The 21,162-nt window shown below is 37.3% G+C and overlaps 3 protein-coding genes across 3 annotated transcripts; 1 reads left to right on the forward strand and 2 right to left on the reverse strand.

Moving 5' to 3' along the window:
- The first annotated feature begins 1,267 nt into the window (after positions 1–1,267).
- On the forward strand, positions 1,268–7,792 carry LOC103944154 (guanylate-binding protein 3). The gene is made up of 14 exons (XM_009354569.3): positions 1,268–2,042; positions 2,665–2,826; positions 2,938–3,003; positions 3,095–3,235; positions 3,402–3,515; positions 3,733–3,834; positions 3,951–4,136; positions 4,250–4,339; positions 4,404–4,538; positions 4,796–4,918; positions 4,999–5,084; positions 5,167–5,779; positions 5,904–5,981; positions 6,291–7,792. The coding sequence occupies exons 1-14, from the start codon at positions 1,797–1,799 to the stop codon at positions 7,329–7,331; spliced, it is 3,183 nt and encodes a 1,060-aa protein (XP_009352844.2). The 5' UTR covers positions 1,268–1,796; the 3' UTR covers positions 7,332–7,792.
- A 1,760-nt stretch (positions 7,793–9,552) lies between these two features.
- Positions 9,553–12,516, reverse strand: LOC103944156 (NAC domain-containing protein 73). The gene is made up of 3 exons (XM_009354570.3): positions 11,943–12,516; positions 11,590–11,779; positions 9,553–10,647 (listed from the first exon to the last, which is right to left on the reverse strand). Exons 1-3 carry the CDS (start codon positions 12,081–12,083, stop codon positions 10,004–10,006), a joined length of 975 nt encoding a protein of 324 aa, XP_009352845.1. The 5' UTR covers positions 12,084–12,516; the 3' UTR covers positions 9,553–10,003.
- A 4,126-nt stretch (positions 12,517–16,642) lies between these two features.
- On the reverse strand, positions 16,643–18,265 carry LOC103944157 (serine/threonine-protein kinase-like protein ACR4). The gene has a single exon (XM_009354571.3). The coding sequence runs from the start codon at positions 18,027–18,029 to the stop codon at positions 17,019–17,021; it is 1,011 nt and encodes a 336-aa protein (XP_009352846.1). The 5' UTR covers positions 18,030–18,265; the 3' UTR covers positions 16,643–17,018.
- Positions 18,266–21,162: the final 2,897 nt, after the last annotated feature.

Raw genomic sequence — 21,162 nt, forward strand, 5'->3', positions numbered from 1 at the left:
TTTATGTTCAGTTCAACAGATTCGGTTCGGTTTTTTCAACCTCCATTCGGTTTTCGGTCCCTTTTTTTTCAATTTTCAGTTTTCCAACCCACCCCTAGGCCCAACGGGATATGTTATGCTGCTCTCTGATTAATTTATTTTTTAATTCTATGCCTAAACGATGTCGTTGTACTAAAGAATTGTTTTTTAACCAGGACCAAACGATGTCGTTTGGCATGGCTTTTAGAAAAAAATAAAACCAAATGCATCAAAGCTGCGCACTAGCAACAAACCCATATGAACACAGGCGGAACTACCGCACCAACAAGCACTTCCGACGAGACCAGAGGGGCGAAACCACCATTCATGGACTTGATTTCCGGTGAAGGGAGGGGCAGCTTGCCCCTAATTAGCTTTGCCACTGACTATATCCGTATTTTTCTAGTATTATGTACCGTCTTTGTAGACGACCTAAGAAATGATTAGTGAGTTGTGAATTATGGAAAATGATTACTGAGAGTGGTTGTGTACAACTCATGTACAATCAGCCTATGATGTAATAATACATCAAATATTAATAATAAACAAATAAAGATAAAATAGTGGTACGAGAAAATGACAACCTCATCTCATGACGTGCACCAATCAATTGTCCATATGTTAATCAAGATCATCCCATGATCCCATCCCATCCCACAACAATGAAGCTTTATTAGTGTTTCTATGAGAAATGCAAACGAAACTTTCTCAAAAGTAGAAATTTTTATATATTATTTGTCATCTCATGTTTTTTGTATCATATTTAATAATGTTAGCATTAAAATTAACGTTAAATTGTAAAGGAATAGAGAATTCATAAAACTTTAAAAGAATCTCCTTAATATTTCCCATATTTTCATTTCGAGATCGAGACTAGATAGGATTTTGGTAATCAAATGACATGACAGATTGTTGACTACCTTTATAACGCAACTTTGAGCCTTATCTTGTTTTTCTCTTGTCAATTAGAGAGCCCGTGGATAATCAAGTTTATGCGTTCGGTTTTCCAGTCTTCCAATAATATTACTTGTGCTGACATAATAAACTAGGATGAATAAACATTATGGAGCACCAGCCGCAACAACAAGATATGATCAATAAAGGCAGCAATCACGTTTTTTTATGGAAGTGGACAAAAGTGCCCCTGACTTTGTTTATTAGTTTCTCTTTCTTTATAACTCTGTTTCGCAAATGGTTTTCTTGTACGTGCTCGCGGGATCGAACTCTATCCTAAAATACTAGGAGTGACCCCAAAAAGCTCAGACCAGCCCACTCCCATCACCCGACCTTCCCACCTGCAAAAGCTCAGCCCAGCCCGAACCAACTTGATGTTCTAAACCTTACACACGGTAGCTCAGCCCAGCGATGCCGAGGGTTCATTGGGCTTGGCGCTTGTTCGCTAAAAATTTGGGCCGCCGGCGGTCTTGCTTTACACACTTCCCGGCGAAGAGGCAGCATAGCAGCCGACTGCAAAGTTAGCTTTAACAACACGCTGTCGTTCCGATTTGGGACCCACGTTATTGTACAAATACAGGAAAGCCCTTACGCTAATTCAATCTCCACCGCGGCAACCAAACCCATAGTCGTAATTTGACTCGTCCTCCTTCTCGTTCTCGCTGCTCTGCAAAGCACCCCAAAGCCTCCGACCACTTTCCCTCCCCAATTTTCAAAACCCTCGACCGTTTCTCTCTCTCCGTTCTCTCTCTCTGTTCTCAGTGAAGTGGACGAAGGAGAGCACGGTCGCTCTACGACGTCGTAACCAAGAGCAACTGTAAAACATGATGAAATTCTTCAGAGGCAAAGACGATTCTTCACTGCCGTCGCCGTCGCAGTCGTTCTCTCCCTCGCCTTCGCGGTCGGTGACCGGTCCCCCGAGGCCGATACGGCTTGTGTACTGCGACGAGAATGGGAAGTTCCGGATGGATCAGGAGGCTGTCTCCATGCTGCAGCTCGTAAAGGAACCCATTGGTATCGTCGCGGTCTGCGGTCGTGCCCGCCAGGGCAAGAGCTTTATTCTGAACCAGGTTCGGGTTCTCGTCATTTTTCTCTCAAATGTTAAGTAGACATATCTTAATTATCATTTTGCTTTCTGCCTGTGAATTTTGTTTTCTGTCTCTGGATTCTAGGGTTTATGATTGTAAGGCATTTGTAGAATTAGGGGATTGCATTAAGTGTAGGAATTGTAGGGTTACTTTAGGTTTCGGTTTTTGGCTAATTGAACACGCTTTGAAAGGCCAAGTGTGGATCTTGGTGGACTTGGATGATGGTGGAATTACCTAACTGTCTTAGACTTGGATAATTGCAGGGTTTCTTCAGGTTTCTCTAGTTCTTGGACTTGTCATAAGTAGCTTAAACCATGTTTTTGCAACAATGCTTGGGTATTATCGACTCTAAGACAAGGACGTATGCATTTACGATGGAATATTGCCGTGTTAATGTGAAATTTTGATTATATGGTCAAACAAAACTGGGGTGTGATTCACATTTAGCATAAGATATAGAGATGGGCCTACTGTCTAAATAACTTACCGGTTTTTATCATCTCTCTCCATGAATTTATGACCACTATGCTTTCTTTTGTTTTTCTTCCCTACTGGTTTAATGTTGCTGAAAGAAGCGTAATTGTTTCGGATTTCTCTATTGTAGCTCCTCGGAAGGAGTGGCGGATTTCAAGTAGCATCTACACATCGCCCATGTACAAAAGGGCTATGGTTGTGGAGTGCACCCTTTAAGAGAACTGCACTGGATGGGACTGAATACAATCTGTTACTATTGGATACTGAAGGAATAGATGCTTTTGATCAGACGGTTAGCCTTTATTTGATGCTTATAACATATTAGTTTCGGCTCAATTTATGATTGTGATAATGATCATTATCAATTGTATTGTAATACTCATAACTTTATTTTATCTTACAGGAAACGTACAGCACACAGATATTTTCCTTAGCGGTTCTCCTATCTAGCATGTTTATTTACAACCAGGTTAGAAAACTTCTGCGGAGGCTTTTATACCTTCTTTTTGTATATGGTTTATGGTTTCTTCTTAATTTTGTTTTGTTTCGTTTTGTTTTAGATGGGTGGTATAGATGAAGGTTCCCTTGATCGTATCTCTCTTGTCACTCAAATGACCAAGCATATACGTGTTAAAGCTTCTGGAGGAACCACTGCTTCTGAAATTGGGCAGTTCTCCCCAATCTTTGTGTGGCTTCTAAGGGTAATTGGTTTTGAATGAACTTGTTTCTTTAATCTATGTGCCATTGACTACAATGTTTCATCTGCTGTGACTATTTTTATTTTTATTGTCTTACGAATGTAGTGTATTTGTTAGAATGTGTTCAATGGATTTCCATTTGTAGTAATACTTACTTCCTTGGTTTCAGGACTTCTATCTGAATTTATCAGAGGATAGTGGAAGGATAACACCTCGTGATTATCTGGAGCTTGCTTTAAAGCCAGTCGAAGACAGAAAAAGGGACGTAGTTGCTAAAAATGAGGTATTATCGGGCTCTTCTTAGTTCTTGACTTTATTATTTCAAGAAGTTGCCTTGCCCACTCATACATGGTTTGTTCAACAGGCATTTTCTGCTTTAGATATACCCTTGTTAGCTTTTTTTGACTCCATAGGCTCATTGAGCACTACCATTTCCAAATTATGTTTTCAATGTATATTGCTTAGAGGTGCTTATTGTACTATATGAATGATCAATACAGATACGAGCCTCCATTCGAGCTCTATTTCCCGACAGAGAATGCTTCACCCTTGTGCGGCCTTTGAATGACGAACATGATCTTCAAAGACTTGATGAAATTCAGGTCAGTGACTAACTGCTGTCTTTGTTCTCTGTGTTGTTGGCCATGAGCTCAACCCTGTTACTTTCTTTCTTTTCTATTAGTTGTATCGTATTGAAGCCTAAGTTTTTGTAATGCAGTTGGATAAATTAAGGCCTGAATTCAGAGCCGGGCTAGATGGATTGACAAAGTTTGTTTTTGAAAGAACAAGGCCCAAGCAGGTTGGGGCAACAATGATGACAGGTCCAGTTCTAGTTGGCATCACACAGTCTTATCTTGATGCTCTTAATAAAGGCGCGGTGCCTACCATATCCTCTTCATGGCAGGTTTGTGTTCATCCCGAACTCCCTTTATGATTGGTATGAAATTAGAGGGTCGATAGAAACTTTACCCTGAATAAATATTTATGAGGCATCATGTGATTCTTCTTACTCTGCAGAGTGTTGAAGAAGATGGTTGCCGAAGAGCATATGATTCTGCTCTTGAGGTGTATAAGTCTGCTTTTCAGCGTCCGAAAGATCCCGAAGAAGTAAGTTGTGCATTATGCCTTAATTGTTGTTGAATATACTGTTTTCTAATTCCATATGTTGTAGGCTGCATTCAGGGAAGCACATGAAAAGGCAGTTCATAGATCATTGGCTGCTTTCAATGATGGTGCTGTAGGAGTTGGTCCACCAAGGAAGAAGTATGAGGCGGAGCTCCACAAAAAGTTGAAAAAGGATTTTGAGGTACAGTGCAATGTAAAGCAAAATTTATAATTAGTAGGTTGTCGACACACACATGCACGCAGGCTGAACTGCATATACATCCATGCTATCCATAGTACAATTAATGGGTTTTGGCAATAGTACTCTTGCCTCAGTTGAATTCTTTCTGATAATAAATAGTTTAGTGACAATAGCTCACTTATCATGCATTTATCCGTTCTTGTTAACTCATCTCTTGTATACTGGTCTTATTTTGTTTAAATTGGCTACTGACACAGGATTGTAAAAAGAATGCATATATGGAGGCAGAGTTGCACTGTTCAAATGCCATACAAATCATGGAAAGGAAGCTGAGAGCAGCATGCCATGCTAGTGATGCTAATATTGATAATGTTGGGAAGGTAAGCAACAGTGGGTTGCTTCTGTGGTCTTTTAACATTTTCATTAATGTTTTTTTAATACTTGAATTTTCTTTTTCTAGGTTCTTGATGGTCTTCTATCCGACTATGAAGCAGCAAGTCACGGTCCAGCAAAATGGCAGAAACTGACCATGTTCTTACAGAAGAGGTTTGCCAATTGTCTTTATTTCCTTCTTTTTGATTAATGTATGAGTGCATATTAACGGATTGGATAAAATCCAAATTCACAGTTTTGAAGGGCCAATATTTGACCTCGTCAAGAGACTGATTGACCAAGCTGGATCAGAGAAGAATACCCTCATGTTGAGGTGCCACTCATTAGAAGATAAGTTGGGGTTACTTAACAAGCAGCTGGAGTCTAGTGAGAAGTCTAAGTCTGAATATCTTAAGCGTTATGAGGATGCTATCAATGACAAGAAGAAGCTAGCTGATGAATACATGGGCCGCATAAATAACTTGCAGAGTAATCACAGTTCATTGGGTGAGAGATGTTCTGGCTTGGTTAAAACATTGGATTCTGCAAAGCAGGAATCCTTAGAGTGGAAAAGAAAATATGAACATGTCTTATCAAGGCAGAAGGCTGAGGAAGATCAATGGAGTTCTGAAATTGCAATTCTCAAGTCCCGATGCAGTGCTGGTGAAGCAAGGCTGGCTGCTGCTCGGGAACAAGCTCAGTCTGCTCAAGAGGAGGCTGAGGAGTGGAAACGCAAGTATGACATTGCTTTTAGAGAAGCAAAAGCTGCTCTGGAGAAGGCTGCAACTGTCCAAGAGCGTTCAAGTAAGGAAACTCAAAAGAGAGAAGATGCTTTGAGGGCAGAATTCGCTGATACTCTGGCTGATAAGGTGATCCTCTCTCTCTCTCACACACACAGAGACAGAAACACATGCAAACATGCACATTCACATGCACACTCCAATTCTCTGGTTATGGGATTCTAACGTGTTTTTCTTGTTGATTAATATTTAGGAGGAGGAAATAAAGGATAAGACGGCAAAGATTGAACATGCGGAACAGTGCTTGACAACTCTAAGGTTAGAATTGAAGGTGAGTTTGAATCTTAACACTTTGTAAGAATGGTTTTATGAGTTTGAATCTTCTCAACTCTAAGATTATAGTTCCATATCATTTGGTTATGCTGTATTGTGTGTGTATACATAGTTACACACAGTTGGAAGGTTAAGAGTGGGGTGGTTGTGCTAAGACTATTCCGAGTTATTTTAAAGTTCCCTAAAAATCATTGAAATTCGATCGAGAAGAATTCTTATTTTGCACATGTTTTCTTCTCGCATGGTTGTCTGTTTCAACACATATTTATCCATGATGTGATTGTTAACAATTGCACATCATTTGCAGGCTGCCCAATCAAAAGTAGATAGTTATGATGCTGAAATATCATCCATGAAGCTTGAAATAAAGGAGTTCAGTAAAAAATTAGAAGCTGCAAATGCAAAGGCCCACTCATTTGAGAGAGAGAAGAAGATACTGGAGCAGGAGAAGATATATCTGGAGCAGAAGTACGAATCTGATATAAAAAGATTTGACGAAGTGCAAGAAAGGTGCAAAATTGCTGAAAAGGAAGCAACAAGAGCAACTGATATTGCTGATAGAGCACGGGCTCAAGCAGATACTGCTCAGAAGGAAAAGAGTGAGATGCAGAGATTGGCAATGGAAAGATTGGCCCAAATCGAGAGGGCTGAGAGGCTTATTGAAAGTTTGCAAAGGGAAAAAAGAGACTTGGATAATGAACTAGACAGAATTCGTGTATCAGAGATGGAAGCTCATTCGAAAGTTACCCTACTGGAGGGAAGAGTTGAAGAACGAGAGAAGGAGATAGAATTGCTTTTGAAATCAAATAACGAGCAGAGAACTAGTACTGTTCAGGTTCTTCAAGGCCTTCTGGAAAGTGAGCGCGCAGCACATGCAGATGCAAACAATAGAGCAGACCACCTCTCTCATCAGCTACAACTTGCACAGTCACAACTTGATTCACTCCAGCAAGAGTTGACTTCTGTTCGGCTGAATGAAACAGCATTGGATAGCAAGCTAAAGACTGCTTCCCGTGGGAAACGCTCAAGGGTAGACGACTATGAAATGGGCATGGACTCTGTTCAAGACGTGGAGATGAGTGATCGGATTTTAAGAGTGAATAAGAGGTCTAGAAGTAATACCAGTCCGCACACACAAAAAGAAGATGGTGGTTCAGTATTCAAGGGAGATGATGATACCCGCAGTCAGCAAACCAATTCAGAGGACTATAAAAAGTTCACCGTCGCAAAAATTAAGCAAGAACTCACAAAACATAATTTTGGTGCCGAAGTGCTGGAGTTGAGAAGCAATGCTAGCAAAAAAGAATGGCTTGATCTGTACGAGAAATGCATCCTCCAGAAGTTGTGACCTGTTTAAATCTACAGGGAGTCGTTGCAGGTAACTAGTCCAGGATCGAGCAAAAGCTTCAAGATCTCAATGGTTTGGTTTTCAGGTAAACCTCACCGGCGTTGCTGCAAATAGTACGTTTTACTCTAGTGTGACTACAAAAGGTTGAAATATTTAGGCGCAGGCGCTTTAGGAATTTGAGATCAACTACTCTTTAGGTTAGCTGTCATTAATATGCCTATATCTCTGTGTGTGTGTGTTTTGCATCCTTTCTGTCTCCGAGTTTTACACATGCGAGAATGTTTCTTTGTTGTTCGCCGGTGTGATTCATCACGCGTCGTAACTCATGTATGACGATTTCCGAGTCTAGGGATTATAAACCTAGGGGTTGATTGGTTTGATTCATTTTGTGCTGTGTGGTTATGTTGATGACTATAGAGAAGTTGTATTGTATTCATAGAGAAGTAAGGGATTTGTTGTTCCGAGTCGTTTGCAACATTTATTTCTGCATCCGAAGTTCTGCGTTTGATTCTTTCCTTGCGTGTATACAAAGTCTTAATAAAGAAAAAGCTGGAACAAGACCCCCGAGCTCGCAGTTGCCACTTGCCATATTGTATGAATGTACATTCGTCTCTTTTATAACTTGATGCCCTCACGGTTAATCCTAGTACTTTTCAGAAGGTTAATCGTAAGGGAGAAAATTTAAGGTTGCCGGTATTTATAATTTTTTTTTTTTTTTTTTTCACCGTATACCCATTCTTCTTAATTTTTGGTATTCGGATCGAAATTAAAAAAGCACAAAGGACAAAAATTAATTGGAGTGTATGAAAAGTAAAAAGCATGTGTGGATAGTACATCTAAAATTAATACAAAACTCAATAATAAAGTCCGTCAACTATTGATGGGGCTGTTTAACACCGGGTGAGATCAATGTGGGGTTGAGTGGAACTAAAATGGAGTGTATTGTCGAAAGTGCTCTACGAATAACGGTGGTCGGGCTGTCCATACTCAGGCTTAGCAATTGAAGTCGATTATTTTACAATCTACTGATGAAATTGAAAAAGAAACCTATTAACTATGTTTCTGCAATTTTACCAAAAAAAAACTATGTTTCTGCAATGGGATTTTTTTCTTTTAGTTTTCCTTTAATTTTGTGATAGTTGAAGAAGATTGCAAGTCTGCAACGGCAGGGAGGGAAGGGAAAGGAGAGGGAGGAGGTAAAAATATGACGGTCAGATAAATCTTATGGTGTATATTAATTGGTAAAATAGATAATTATAAAAAATTAAAATAGAAGAATGATAGGGAATGATAACATATTATATTTAAAACTTATCATGTTGCGAGTTTTGAGTGGATTGTAATACCACTCAACAAAGTTTAATGGCAAGCTGAGTTCTTCACAAATTTTTTCTCCAATATTTCAATGCCAATGGATATGAATTTTTCACCTAATTTACTGTAGACAAATAGAAAAGATTTTTGATCAAAATTGCTACACTTATCAAGTTTCTCGTACAACGTTTATATCACCTCTATTATCTGTGTGTATTGATGAGTGATGTCTCTATTAAAGAGGTAATACAAATGTAGTATAACAAATATAATAAATGTAGCATTAGTATTACTCATCTTTGAATTTTCTTTGATTCTCAGTGAAATGTTCACAATTGTTGTATTCTCATATTCAAGTCAAGCTTTCAAAACTGTAATTTAGTACTACAGTCCAATAGTGAGAGGTCTAAATTCAACTCTCATTAATGACGTGCTTAATACCAATTATTGTGATAAACTCATCACGTGGCTTAACCCATTCATTCTACCGCTCGAATCATAAGAGTCCTGTATATAAAATTAAAACAAATTAACTTCGCTAAGACTTTCCATGACGGATGACTCTCTTGAAGTATTGATATGCAAAAATTGTTGATTAATTAATTCTTTTTTTTTTTTTTTGGTGAACTTAATTCTTATTATTTGACAGGTCCATTATCTTACACACACACACACACACACACACTCACATATACGCTCACATAGACGAAATATATGTCAGACTACAGTAAAAGAATATTAAAATTTATATAAAAAAAAAAAATTAAAAATCTCTAATCAAACTCTATGGCTACATAAGATCGATTTATGTTACCCGACTGTGGCCATCCGAAATTATTCAGCTTTAATGTCCTGTGAGACAAATTAATCAGATACTAAAGTTTGTATAATCATGTCAATATATACATTTCCAAAAGAAAAACATCATCTTAACCACCAATAATTAACTGCTCATCATCATAAAATCCACGATCACAGTATATTAATACATTAATATGGATTAAAAATACCCAATATAATTGTATAACATATTCTCCTTAATTTCTTATTGTTTTTAGTCACCAAAAATCTCAATATTGTACTCATTAACTTATTTGATCATGGTAATAGTAATCCACCGAAACCCTAGCTATGTGTATAAAACTACCTCGGTTGAAGAAGACTGATGTTATTCACACACCTCTTTTTACGTTCCACACGCTATTTGTTAATTTTTATCATTTGATCATCTTCAAACCAATCGATCCAACGGCTGAAAATTAAGAAACATGTGTGGAAGGTAAAAATATGTGTGTGGAAAGCACCATCCTAGAAAAAAAAAGAGCTCTTCCATCCATATCCAATATTGTCAAATCACACTATTTCCTCTCAAGCTTCCCTTTGCTTGCATCTGAAGTTAATCGAATAAACGAAGACCCGTCACCTTGGGCAACTAAATTTGGGATTAGCTGAGGTGGGCTTTCTCTATTATCGCCCCCTTGATTATGATTATGTTGATGATGATCATAATTAATGAAAGGACCTCCGGGATCATAGTACTCCACAAGACCTGCCTTCTTTGCTAGAGGAAAAGGATTAGTAGAAGCACTAATTAGACCATCATGCCCTTGCCCACCTCTTATATTCACACTTTGGTGATGATCAATCGCTGGAACGTCCTTGCTTGATCCACATTGCCTAGGCTGTGTTTGGTAAAAGACCTTTGAGACCACCAGCTCACCATCTTTCTCCTCCTCATTGTTGCCAAGGTGGTATTGGTGCATTACCCAATTGGTCTTTTCTGGTTTTCTTTGCCTCCCATAGTTGGTATAGAGGACTAAGATCTTTTTGAATCCCTTCACTGCTCCGCCAACAAGAACCGGCCTTGTCTTGCCGGTTTTGTGCCATCTGGTTTCGCTTCCATCTTCTTCGGTGTGAACCTTCCTTCGCTTTCTGGTCCCAGTCGTGTATGCCTTCGATGGACGGTGGAAGAAGTGGCGGATTTGTCCGTCTTTGTTCACTCCTGCATGGACGTCAGATGCCCAAATAAAATTTGGTATACTTTTATCACGTAAAAATTTCAATTACAAAAGAAAAGTTGAGGGTAAGTTGAACAAATTAATCCATAAATGGTGTCACAACTCGATGAAGAAAATTAAAGATTAACATGATAAAACTAAGACATAGCAGTGCATGGCTATATAAAATAAGAAAACAAACTAATTAAATAAGGTTGTAAGACTATACACACACACACACACACACACACACATATATGTATATGCGATTGCGTTTAGTATTAACATCCAAATATCAAATATGTATAGCCAACTTGTGCATTCACATGCATAAAACATGCTTGAAAAGAAAAGATTATATATAAAACACAAACATACTAATTTGAATGATTTTAGAAGGAGAAGCAAGCAAACACTACATGTGCTGGTTATATGTTTGTTTCATTTTGACAACTAAAAATAGAGACGTATATGCAAGCTCAAGCGGTTATTAAAAATATTTAAGTCTGAAAGTCAGGTCTTACGTTTAACTAATAAAATACAGAATCCCAAGTATTAAAAATAAAATAAGATGTCAAGTATATTTGAGGGGTGCATTTTTGCTCACTACCCTCAAGTGATGGTAATACTTACCACTTTATTTATCACCACTGATTGAGTTTAAATTTTGGTATTTGTGTATATCTACACAAACAGATCTCGAAATTTAAACACATCTAACAATGATTAAATAATGTGATGAGCATCGCCATCACTTGAGGATGGTGAACAAAAATATTCCTAGAGTATGTTTTGGAATCAAATCCGTCAGTTTTGCAATCAAATGAATGAGGATTAATTAATTAATACCCGTGATTTGCTTCTTCATTACTATTCCTAGATAGGGTTTTATTCAGAAAAGCAAAAAATTTACAAAAAACTGAAACAAAAACAAAATAATTAGTAACCTGGTAGCTTTTCTGGGTGAGTGTAGCAAATCCCATTCTCCCCTTCAAGCGTTGGTATGAACTCATCAATGAGAGGATGCAGCCTTCTGGTATCAGACAAAACCTTTGCCTCTAAATGTTGAAGAATTTCTTGGTCAGTTGGATCAAACTTCACTCCTGCTGGTAGTCCAGGCAAATCATGGATTCCTGCCTATATAACATCACATAAACATAAAAAATAAAAAATAAAAAATAATAACAAACAATTAATTCATGTAGAAATCAAATAGTTAAGAGTAAAATTTAATTCAACAAATTAACAACAATAGGTCATCGATTCCAAATATACACAATACCAAGTGAATTTCTACTACCTGGTCTTGGAATTCTATGTGATGTCCACAAGAGGGGCAAGTTATGTTTCGAAATTCATTTGGATTATTAGGGTTATTAGGAGGAGGGGCACCGATAATCTGAATGGCCCTCTCATCGTCGGAGTCGTTGCACCATGTCATGATCTGATCTCTGCCGTTTTTTCTTTGAGGCTCATTCCAAACCCCAGATCTTCTTGTTATTTCCTCCACCTCTTCCAAATATACACACAACAGAAGCTCTCAAAATATTAAGCAAAACTCCAAAAAAAACAAAAGAAAAGACCTAAAAGCAAGCAAAGCAGACAAGCAACCAGCAAGCTTGTCACTTTTAAAGCACGTTTTCCATAACCATATCCACTTTGTTGCTCATCTTCTTCTTCAATATTGATGTTTGGATGGAATAATAAAATTGCTATTTGATCTTTCTCCTCCCATTTGTTTTCTCTTCTCTTATGATATTATCTCTTCACACAGAACTGCCTCCGTAAAAAACAGATGGGGAGAGAGAGAGAGAGAGAGAGAGAGAGAGAGAGAGAGAGAGAGAGGAAAAAGAGAAGTCGAACAAAGGGTAGCAAGTTAAGCTACTATATAAAATAAATAACGAGTAGAAGAATGAATTTCTTGAAATAGAAAAGGTTGCTTGAACGTCAAGTTTGGTTATGCTTGTGTACATACGCTTGTACAATAGAATCCGTGTAGTCCTTATATTTAATTGGTTCCTCCTTTTGTTTTTCCCTAAGGGTACCACTTCTGTCCTAAAAGGAGTGTTTAATTAAACCATAATTAAAAAAAAGTTACTTATGGAATGGTGTTATTTATAAATAAGGCATACTTAATGAGTAAAAATAATGAGAAAAGGATTTTATAAAAGATAAAAAAAAGGGTGGCTAGAGTGGAGAGGGGGGCAACCTGATTCTTTTGGGGACGTTTTACCTCTTTAGAGAGAGGAAGGGAGAGGAGGGTTTTGGTATTTAGGGTTAGAGTTGGGACTTCAGCTACAGTGTCAACCTAGATTGTCCTTAAAGATATATGTACATTTTCATGGACACCTACATACGAACCAACCCCAAAACAAACTACTTATAGTCTTATACATATATAAATTAACATTTTTGGGATCGAAAAATATTCATACAATACCAACTTCTCTGCTGCTGTATGTATTCCCCATTTCTCCCTTTCTTCGCGTAGACTTCTAATGGCAAGCAAGGAATCACTGTCTCCCTCTCCCCCTCTCTCTAAAAAAGACACATTTGCAGATGAAGGGTGGTTGGTGCTTTCGATAAAATGTTCTCTGTCTTTGCAGTAATTACTAATTAATTAATAATGTCACATATGTTTCAGTGCAATGGTAATACTTGTCATGCAATAATCAGTCTTTGTTAATTTATTTTATTATTGATTATGGGTCGTTTTCGACGTATTTGCCAACAAATTAATATTGTGATTAATTCAGAAAACCGATTAAGTATGGGTATGCAATACATGTCACTTTTGGCGTAGGCAGCACGATTACGAGTCTACAATGTTCACCCTCATATTTATTTGAGCAAAAATCCACTGCAACCGCCTCCAACCGCAAAGTTACAATCCACCTCTTCCAACCACCATGTTCCACGTGCAATACTACGCCAGGTGGACTTGCGTCATTGGATGAAAGGATGGTGTCTTCGATTGCAGAAAAGGACGTTGTTGCAGGGAAGAAGTGCCCAGTCGTATATACTGCTTGTACCAGCCGACATATACATATATGTGAGCTTCTCAAAGAAGCCACGCAACAGGAAGCTTAAGCACGAAGCTTTGGGCTTTTAGGATATTTGCTTTGTGTTTTTGTGATACCTTTAACGTGTGGGTTATATGGTTTTGGGGACTTTGTATGGATACATAAAACGGTCTCATGTTCTTCCACTTGTCTGTCGTTTTTTGTTTTTTTGTTCAGACCCTGATCAGCTTGAAAACAAATTAATTGGGTCTAAATTAACAAATTAAGCTCTAGTTTAATTCAAAGTCATAGTCAATGAATTTGTATGAAAGAAAATGCAGTGAAATTATGAGTAACCGATTAAGTTTCATAAGTAGGAATGATTGCATGGGACTCAAAGACCTTTTGCACCACTTGGGTTACTTTTGGGAAACATTAACAGAAGTTTTTTATTTCATTTATGAGGGGACCAGCTAGTGGTTTGGCCACTGCAACCTATATTTTTGGAGCTTGGGAAGACTCACTAGAGACATTTCAACCTCCTCCTAACCATGATCATGTGATTCATCATTGCTAGCAATTGAATTCAAGATGTGCTGTGTGAAATACGAGTCTAAAATTTATCCCCAACCACTAAGCCATCCCGTGATAACTAACATTAACAGCAATTTGGATTTAACTTGACTGGCAAAGACGCGTAGAAAAAAGGTAGTACTCCAAGTCTCCAAATATTGACCGTTTTGTCAATTGAACATGACTTTGGGATGGATGAGATGAGATTTTCTTAAATACGTAGGAGACTTGACTTGGATTAAGCCAAATGGGCTTTTTGGTTTATTTTATTTTTCTTGTTTGTCGGGATCATGTACTAATAGGTTTGCAACATGCACGGAAAGAGACTGATGAATGTTGAGAATATTGAAGAGAATTTGTGTGTAAGTTATACAAGCAATGGTAGAGAGGGATGAATCGAAAACATGACCTTAAATGAAAGATTAAATGCTCATCGCGTAAGTTTCAGACTCCTTAAAAATAAACTTCTTGTTTAGATTTATTTGTCATTCTGTAAAAACTTTAAAGAAGAGAGGATACCCTTAATTACGTAAGCTATATGTCTATTACAAACTCTGTGTGTTTAGCTCAACAATATTTCCTTCCCTTTATGTAGGAGAAAAACTTCGTTGCAAGTACCTAGCAACGACAACTCTCACATCGGATGCTCAACAATATTTCCTTGGCTTTATGTACGGGAAAAACTTCGGTGCAGTTACCTAACATTGACAACTCCCACATCGGATTAGACCAACAAGGGATCAAGTAGAACTAAAGTTCAGGAGGTTACATAATTTTCACAAAAGTGACTTACAAATGACAGGGTTGGACAGTTCTATCCAAAATTTTCTCCTTAAGACCATAAAATCACCGTTTATGACAACTTCCTTAAGAAAGAAGACTAAAGCAAATATTAATCGTGAGAAACATTCTTATAAATCACTATCATCCAAACTATGGAAATAATGCAAAACTTTCTTTTCTTTTCCCCTTTATTTCTCCGTCTCTGTCAAATTGTTATTGATATTTCTAGTTTCAACTACAATTTATCTGTTCAACCCGTTGCTACAGAATATCCCAAAGCATTGGGACTTTGTGTTCAATGCATTTGTTCAGCCCATTTACTTGCGTTGGTACAGGTTTTTATTTGATTTCTTTTTTAGAAGAAAAAAGGGAAAAACTACTCCCTCCGCATCCAAAGGAGTTTAAAACCCATACCCAGCCACTATTCAAATCTACAAATTAAGTGTTTTTTCACGGTTTGACCCAAATTGAGCAAGGGCGGCCACTTCGCGATGTTGTGCCAATTCTAGTTTTGAACTATCACAGTAAATAGGCGCAGTTGGCTTACTCAACCTACTCTACTCTTAAAAAATAGTTCAAACTTTTAAATTCACTTGCATTTTACTAATAAAATTGATTTCAAAAATAATTTTATCAAAAGCGTTTTTAATCATTTTAAAAGCACTTCTAAACAAATTCTAAACACTGTTCATTTGATTTCTTTTTTAGACTGTTCTAGTAAAACCTAAGGAAAGGTGAATGTATTGGCAGAATATTCTGCCCACCATCCTTGTCAGAGTTCGAAATTTCCACCAGGGATGTTGACATTCATTGTGAAAACACATATTTGTGAATATGAAAATGATTTTTGGACATTGTTTTCAGCACATTCCTGTTTTTTTATCATTATTTTTTTTACTTTATATGATTTAAAGATTACAAATGAATAAGAGTACATGAAGAGAAAAATATTTGTGAAAATCATTCCTGCGCGAACAAACCCATATAACAAAGATTTTTTCCCATTACTATAAGCTTTTAATCACCTAAGATTTGGGATTCAAATCTTTCTAACCAGGACTTTATAAAAGTAAATGACACGCTCCGCATGTCATGAGATATGAAGGGTTCTATTTGAAGGGTCATACTTCTCGTCTTCTTTTCTTCCACCAATTTTAGCTTATTTATAGGAATCACAAGCAGGAGATCGATGAAAAGGTTTTCATCTCTCCCTATCTTAAATTACAAACTCATTGAATTATAGATATCTCTCTTATTTTCACCCCTTAGATGGTGCCAAAACCAGGAGAATAATTCTAACAACAATATATGTCGTAGATTATACAGTGTTTATGTCCACCATGACAGGTTGTAACACTCAACCACCATCCATGACCATATAAACAATGTGAATCCCCGGTAGATTGGATTAGATAATATGCAACCAATTGATCATAAATCAATTTGTAATTTATTTACACGAAATTTTTAGTCAAATGGATGAGCAATAACAATCAAACAGAAGAATCAACAGAAAGAGAAATTGATTGAAAGAAAGAAACAAAATATTGGGTCCCTTTGGGCACCAAAAGATCTCAATCAACATAAAAAGCAAGATGAAATTCACTGCTCTGAGGACAAAGCCACCGCCCACATTTCAATTTATCATTCCTCCAAACACCTCTTCAAATCAACACTGTTTGATTACAGTTTATACTGTTTAATTGCAAATTACAATCTAATACATATAAAAATTTAAATTACAAAAACTATCTTATAAACATGTCTAATTCTCATTTGCTTGTAAAAAGATATAACTGAGCAAAATATTTTCTTTAGAAATATACTACAACATACTCACACGTGTACTTGTTACAACGCAATTAAAAAGAAAAACCCTAAATTTCCAAATCCTTCTTGGTACCCAATTCTCATCATATACTAATAACAGCAACTTTTTTTTTAACAAAAGTCGTGGCATTAATTCCACTTTGAATTTAAAGAAAAAAAATAAACCAAATAATTTTCATGTCATACTTTCAATCCATCTCCAAACTGCTCAAAATAGTTGCCACTTGACCAATTGAAGGCCTGCTTTTTCTGGAATTACCAACACAAGCGGAAGCAACTTTAGCCAATCTAACAAGAGGCAAAATCTCAGAAGGGATCGCAAGACGTGGGTCCAAAAACTCACTAAACCTCTTTTCCTTGATCAATGGCAATGACCAATTCACAAGCCTCCCCTCGTCACACAACCTACCACTCAAAAGCTCCAACAAAACCACACCAAATCCGTACACGTCGCTTTCCTTGCAAGCGCCGCCTCCTCCTCCTAGCCCGCCGTCCCAATACTCCTCGTCCACGTGTCCCAATAGGCCTCTCTTCTCTTGGGGAGCCAAAAATGACAGCCCATAATCACAAACCCTAGCACAAAAGTTGACATCTATCAAAATATTTGAAGCCTTGACACACCCATGTATTATGTTTGGCGCCACCCCTTCATGCAAATACTCAAGCCCCTTGGCTGCCCCTGCTGCAATCTTCAGCCTGTGGTTCCAGTCCAACGACGCGCCATCTGGATTTTGATGCAAATAGTAGTCTAAGCACACCATGCCTACAAACTCCATCACTATAATCCTTTCACCTGGGCCTTCTGAGTACCCAATAATTGGCACTATATTGGGGTGCTGAGCTAGAGATATTGACCTAAGTATTCTAGAGAACCCAAAACCTGCATTGCTCAAAACATGCCTAGAGTGAATTCTTTTCACCGCTGCTATCTGCCCTTTCTCGAATATGGCAGCATAGACGGTCCCGAAACGGCCTTCTCCGACAATTCTCCGATGATTGAAACCGTCTGTGGCAACATCTATGTTGGTCAAGGGATACACTTGAGCACTAGGCTTGGTTAGTGGTGGTGTTTCTTGGGTTTGGACTGGTTTTTTCTTGCAGAGGAGGATGAAAGTGAGGACAGCACCAAGAATAACAGTGGATGTGCAAAGTAGGGATATGATAAAAAGATAGGCAACATGTTTACTGTGGTTCGTCATTTTTTGGTCTGGTCTGATCAGATTGATTGGAAAACAAGGGAAGAGAAGTAGATGGATATAATATATATATATATGTGTGTGTGTGTGTAAATATTGGTTTCAAATATGGGGAGCGTACAAACTAACAAAGAGTTAGACCAGATGAAATTTGAAAGAGAAAGTAAGAAAAAGTTAGACTAGGGTGGATTGGTAAGAAACTTGGAAGTCTCTGGGACATAGTTTAGTTATATGTTGGTTCATAGTTGGCCGCCTCCTCAACATTTTGAAAGAGATCCTTAATTTCCAAGTCCATGTCAGAGAAAACTTTTGGAAAACGCAAGGATTATGTACATTTAATCTTAGAAAATTTTGTGCTTTGATCATGCTTAGGTATGATTTGGGTTCCTTAATTTCTCCTATATAGAAAAAGCAATAAGAAAGAGTATTAACATTAAAAAGTGACTTCAAGGAGCCTAATATCTCTAAAATATCCTACATTAATTATGAAAAACTTACTGTGTCGCGTCAGGAATATAGTAATTTTTTCAAGCAGAAATACGAATAGGAGAACATAAATAGTTTGTAAACTCAGTATTGTCTTGAAGCTCTTGCTTCTTTCTTTCTAACCACATGCTTTTTCTTGTTTTAACCAAACAGTTCGTAAACTCCTTCCTTAAATAGGACAACTTAAAACCAGTAAACGCCTTTTCTAAGTTAAATCAAGACTAATAATTATATATCTAGTTAGGCAGCCGGAATACAAACCACTACAAACAAAACACAATTCTCAACTATTTGTTTATTTTTAATCAATAATTTTAAAGATTATTCTTCTTGATTGATGATAAGTCAATTATAAAGATACGTTGCACCAATAAATATCGAACTCTTTACAAATACGTATAGCCTTTGCATGTGAGTCGAGCTGATGTCGCTAAATAGAGTGAATAGCCATTTTATTTTGGGTACGTTGAGTTATAAACTTTCCTGGTATGAACCCAAGGAGCACTGGACTATGTTCTTATCAATTTCAGATTCTCATTCGGCAAGGCCCAATGGATTACAATTCATCTGTTAAATGGGCTCCATAAGGCCCCTGTTTTGTATTGGATTTCTTTCACCAATTTTCTGACGCTCGTGTCAAATGGCCTTTGAGGACCAGTGGTAGGAATTAGGATATAACCTAATTTAAATGTATGGGAGGAGAGAAATTTGTGAGTAATGTTATTCATACCATGTTTTTATACCATATTTCTATACCACCTTAGGTGGTATCTGATGTGCACAGCCACATCATTTGAAAATTTTGTAAAACCCAAGGAAATGAAGGAGAAAGATTTCTCGTATACAACAATTATCATTTAATTAACTAATTTTTTCTTAATTATTAGTTTATTAAAAAAAATCTGATTAATTCAAATGATGTGGCTGTCCACATCAAATGCCACCTAAGATGGTATGAAAATGTAGTACAAAAACATGATATAAATAATATTACTCGAAATTTGTAGGAAAAGTGCTGGACAAAAATTTCATGTTCTCTTACAAATATTAAACCTTATTATCATTAAATATGGAGAAATGCTTGGATAATTTAGTTGGTTCGGACAATTTGCTACTAACGTGAACAACTACGTATGACGTAACAGGTAACACAAGGAATGAACGAGGAAGTTTGCCGACTTACATTGAAATCAAATATGCCATATATGAACAACCATGTATGCAATTGCTAACGAGAGTTGTTCATCTCATACTGCACAACCAAATATCATTCTAAGATTAGTAAGAAGAATCGACTGAATCCAACATTAATTAATAAAAGAAATTAACTTGGGCCATCAATGGATGAGGAGGAGTTTCTCCTCAAATCACTCCATGATCGCTTCACGGAACTTCAAGCTTAAGATCCGAACTGTTAATGTTATGAATCACTCTCTAAAGATCATGTTTGGAAAAATTCGTTAAAATATGAGATCATTTGGTCATCAAACTTGGATTTGGATCCTCTTTTTAATCCCTTCCCCAGGATCCTTGAGATCCTCTAATCCAAAGCATTCAAAACACAATGAACGGTTAAGATCAAGTTGAAAAAAAAAATTTGTTGTCATAGTGTATTTAAAGCTTAGGATTAGAAGATTCAAAGGATCCCAGTCCATCAAACTATACAAAAACAAATGGACGAATTTGATAAATACATTATAAATCGTCTATCTATTATTACAATTAATTGATTAAACGACTTTTGTTTTAATTAAATTTTTATAAAAATAATTTTTACATACTAATTTATAATATAAACAGTTCTGATCATAAACCGGAAAACCAACTACAGCGTGAAGTACCTAATTATAACCAAAAATGTAAATGCACCGACCTAAATCTGCAGCCACAGCATTGAATCCATTGGAGAGGCTGTAGCCTGTATGGACCATGGTGGAAAATGGATTTGGATTTTGCTCACGGGATGGAACAACTCGGAATTAACTGGTACCAAATTTGTTCACACATTTGGGTGGGTCATTAATTTAGCCTTTTATAGCTCACTGTAGCAGCAGCGTACAGTCCCTGACCACCTTTCCTCTTCGGCTTCCATTTGCAGTACGATTCCCCTCTCACCCAGAGCTTGTTTCGATTCAGCAATTTTTCCAAAGTTCTAACTAAATTTCCTCCGCTGGACAATCAATCCCACCAACCAGGCAACCACCCTCTCTCTCTCTCTCTCTCTCTCTCTCTCTCTGATGTTGTCCTTGCTGGTCATTTTCCATAGGAGGCAGCTCAAACAAGGGTCACTTTTCACTCAGTTGGCAATGGACCCCAGTGAGGGCCAATCCTTACCTGTCTTATTTATGGAAGATGAGCTTACTTGCACATGGGATTGTCACTCTTATTTTAAACGTGTTTATCTAATCAAGTATTGTTTCGATATTTTAAGTTAATCATACATTATCATGCATAACTAAACCACCCCGCACTGTACCAACATTCAAGCTAATCACGCATTGTCGTTTATTATGCGCTGTACTTTACAATGCATAAATACCGCTCCTGTGACGTTCCAAGCGCAGAGTGAAGTTCTCTCAATAGGGTTCTTCTAAGGGGGTAAAAACCTCTGTATAAAGCTCACAACAACATTAAAACCTGGAACAGGTAT

Source organism: the organism of the source record quoted next, unplaced genomic scaffold (assembly GCF_019419815.1).
Source record: "Pyrus x bretschneideri cultivar Hongxiangsu unplaced genomic scaffold, Pyrus_bretschneideri_v1 Contig33, whole genome shotgun sequence".
NCBI lineage: Eukaryota > Viridiplantae > Streptophyta > Magnoliopsida > Rosales > Rosaceae > Pyrus > Pyrus x bretschneideri.

Coding starts and splice junctions, on each gene's coding strand:
- LOC103944154 (XM_009354569.3), top strand. CDS start 1,797: ATGATGAAATTCTTCAGAGGCAAAGACGATTCTTCACTGCCGTCGCCG. Junction 3,236..3,401: donor TCTTTGTGTGGCTTCTAAGG/GTAATTGGTTTT, acceptor CCTTGGTTTCAG/GACTTCTATCTGAATTTATC. Junction 5,780..5,903: donor CTGATACTCTGGCTGATAAG/GTGATCCTCTCT, acceptor ATTAATATTTAG/GAGGAGGAAATAAAGGATAA.
- LOC103944156 (XM_009354570.3), bottom strand. CDS start 12,083: ATGACATGGTGCAACGACTCCGACGATGAGAGGGCCATTCAGATTATC. Junction 11,780..11,942: donor ACATAGAATTCCAAGACCAG/GTAGTAGAAATT, acceptor GATGTTATATAG/GCAGGAATCCATGATTTGCC. Junction 10,648..11,589: donor TCACCCAGAAAAGCTACCAG/GTTACTAATTAT, acceptor ACGTCCATGCAG/GAGTGAACAAAGACGGACAA.
- LOC103944157 (XM_009354571.3), bottom strand. CDS start 18,029: ATGACGAACCACAGTAAACATGTTGCCTATCTTTTTATCATATCCCTA.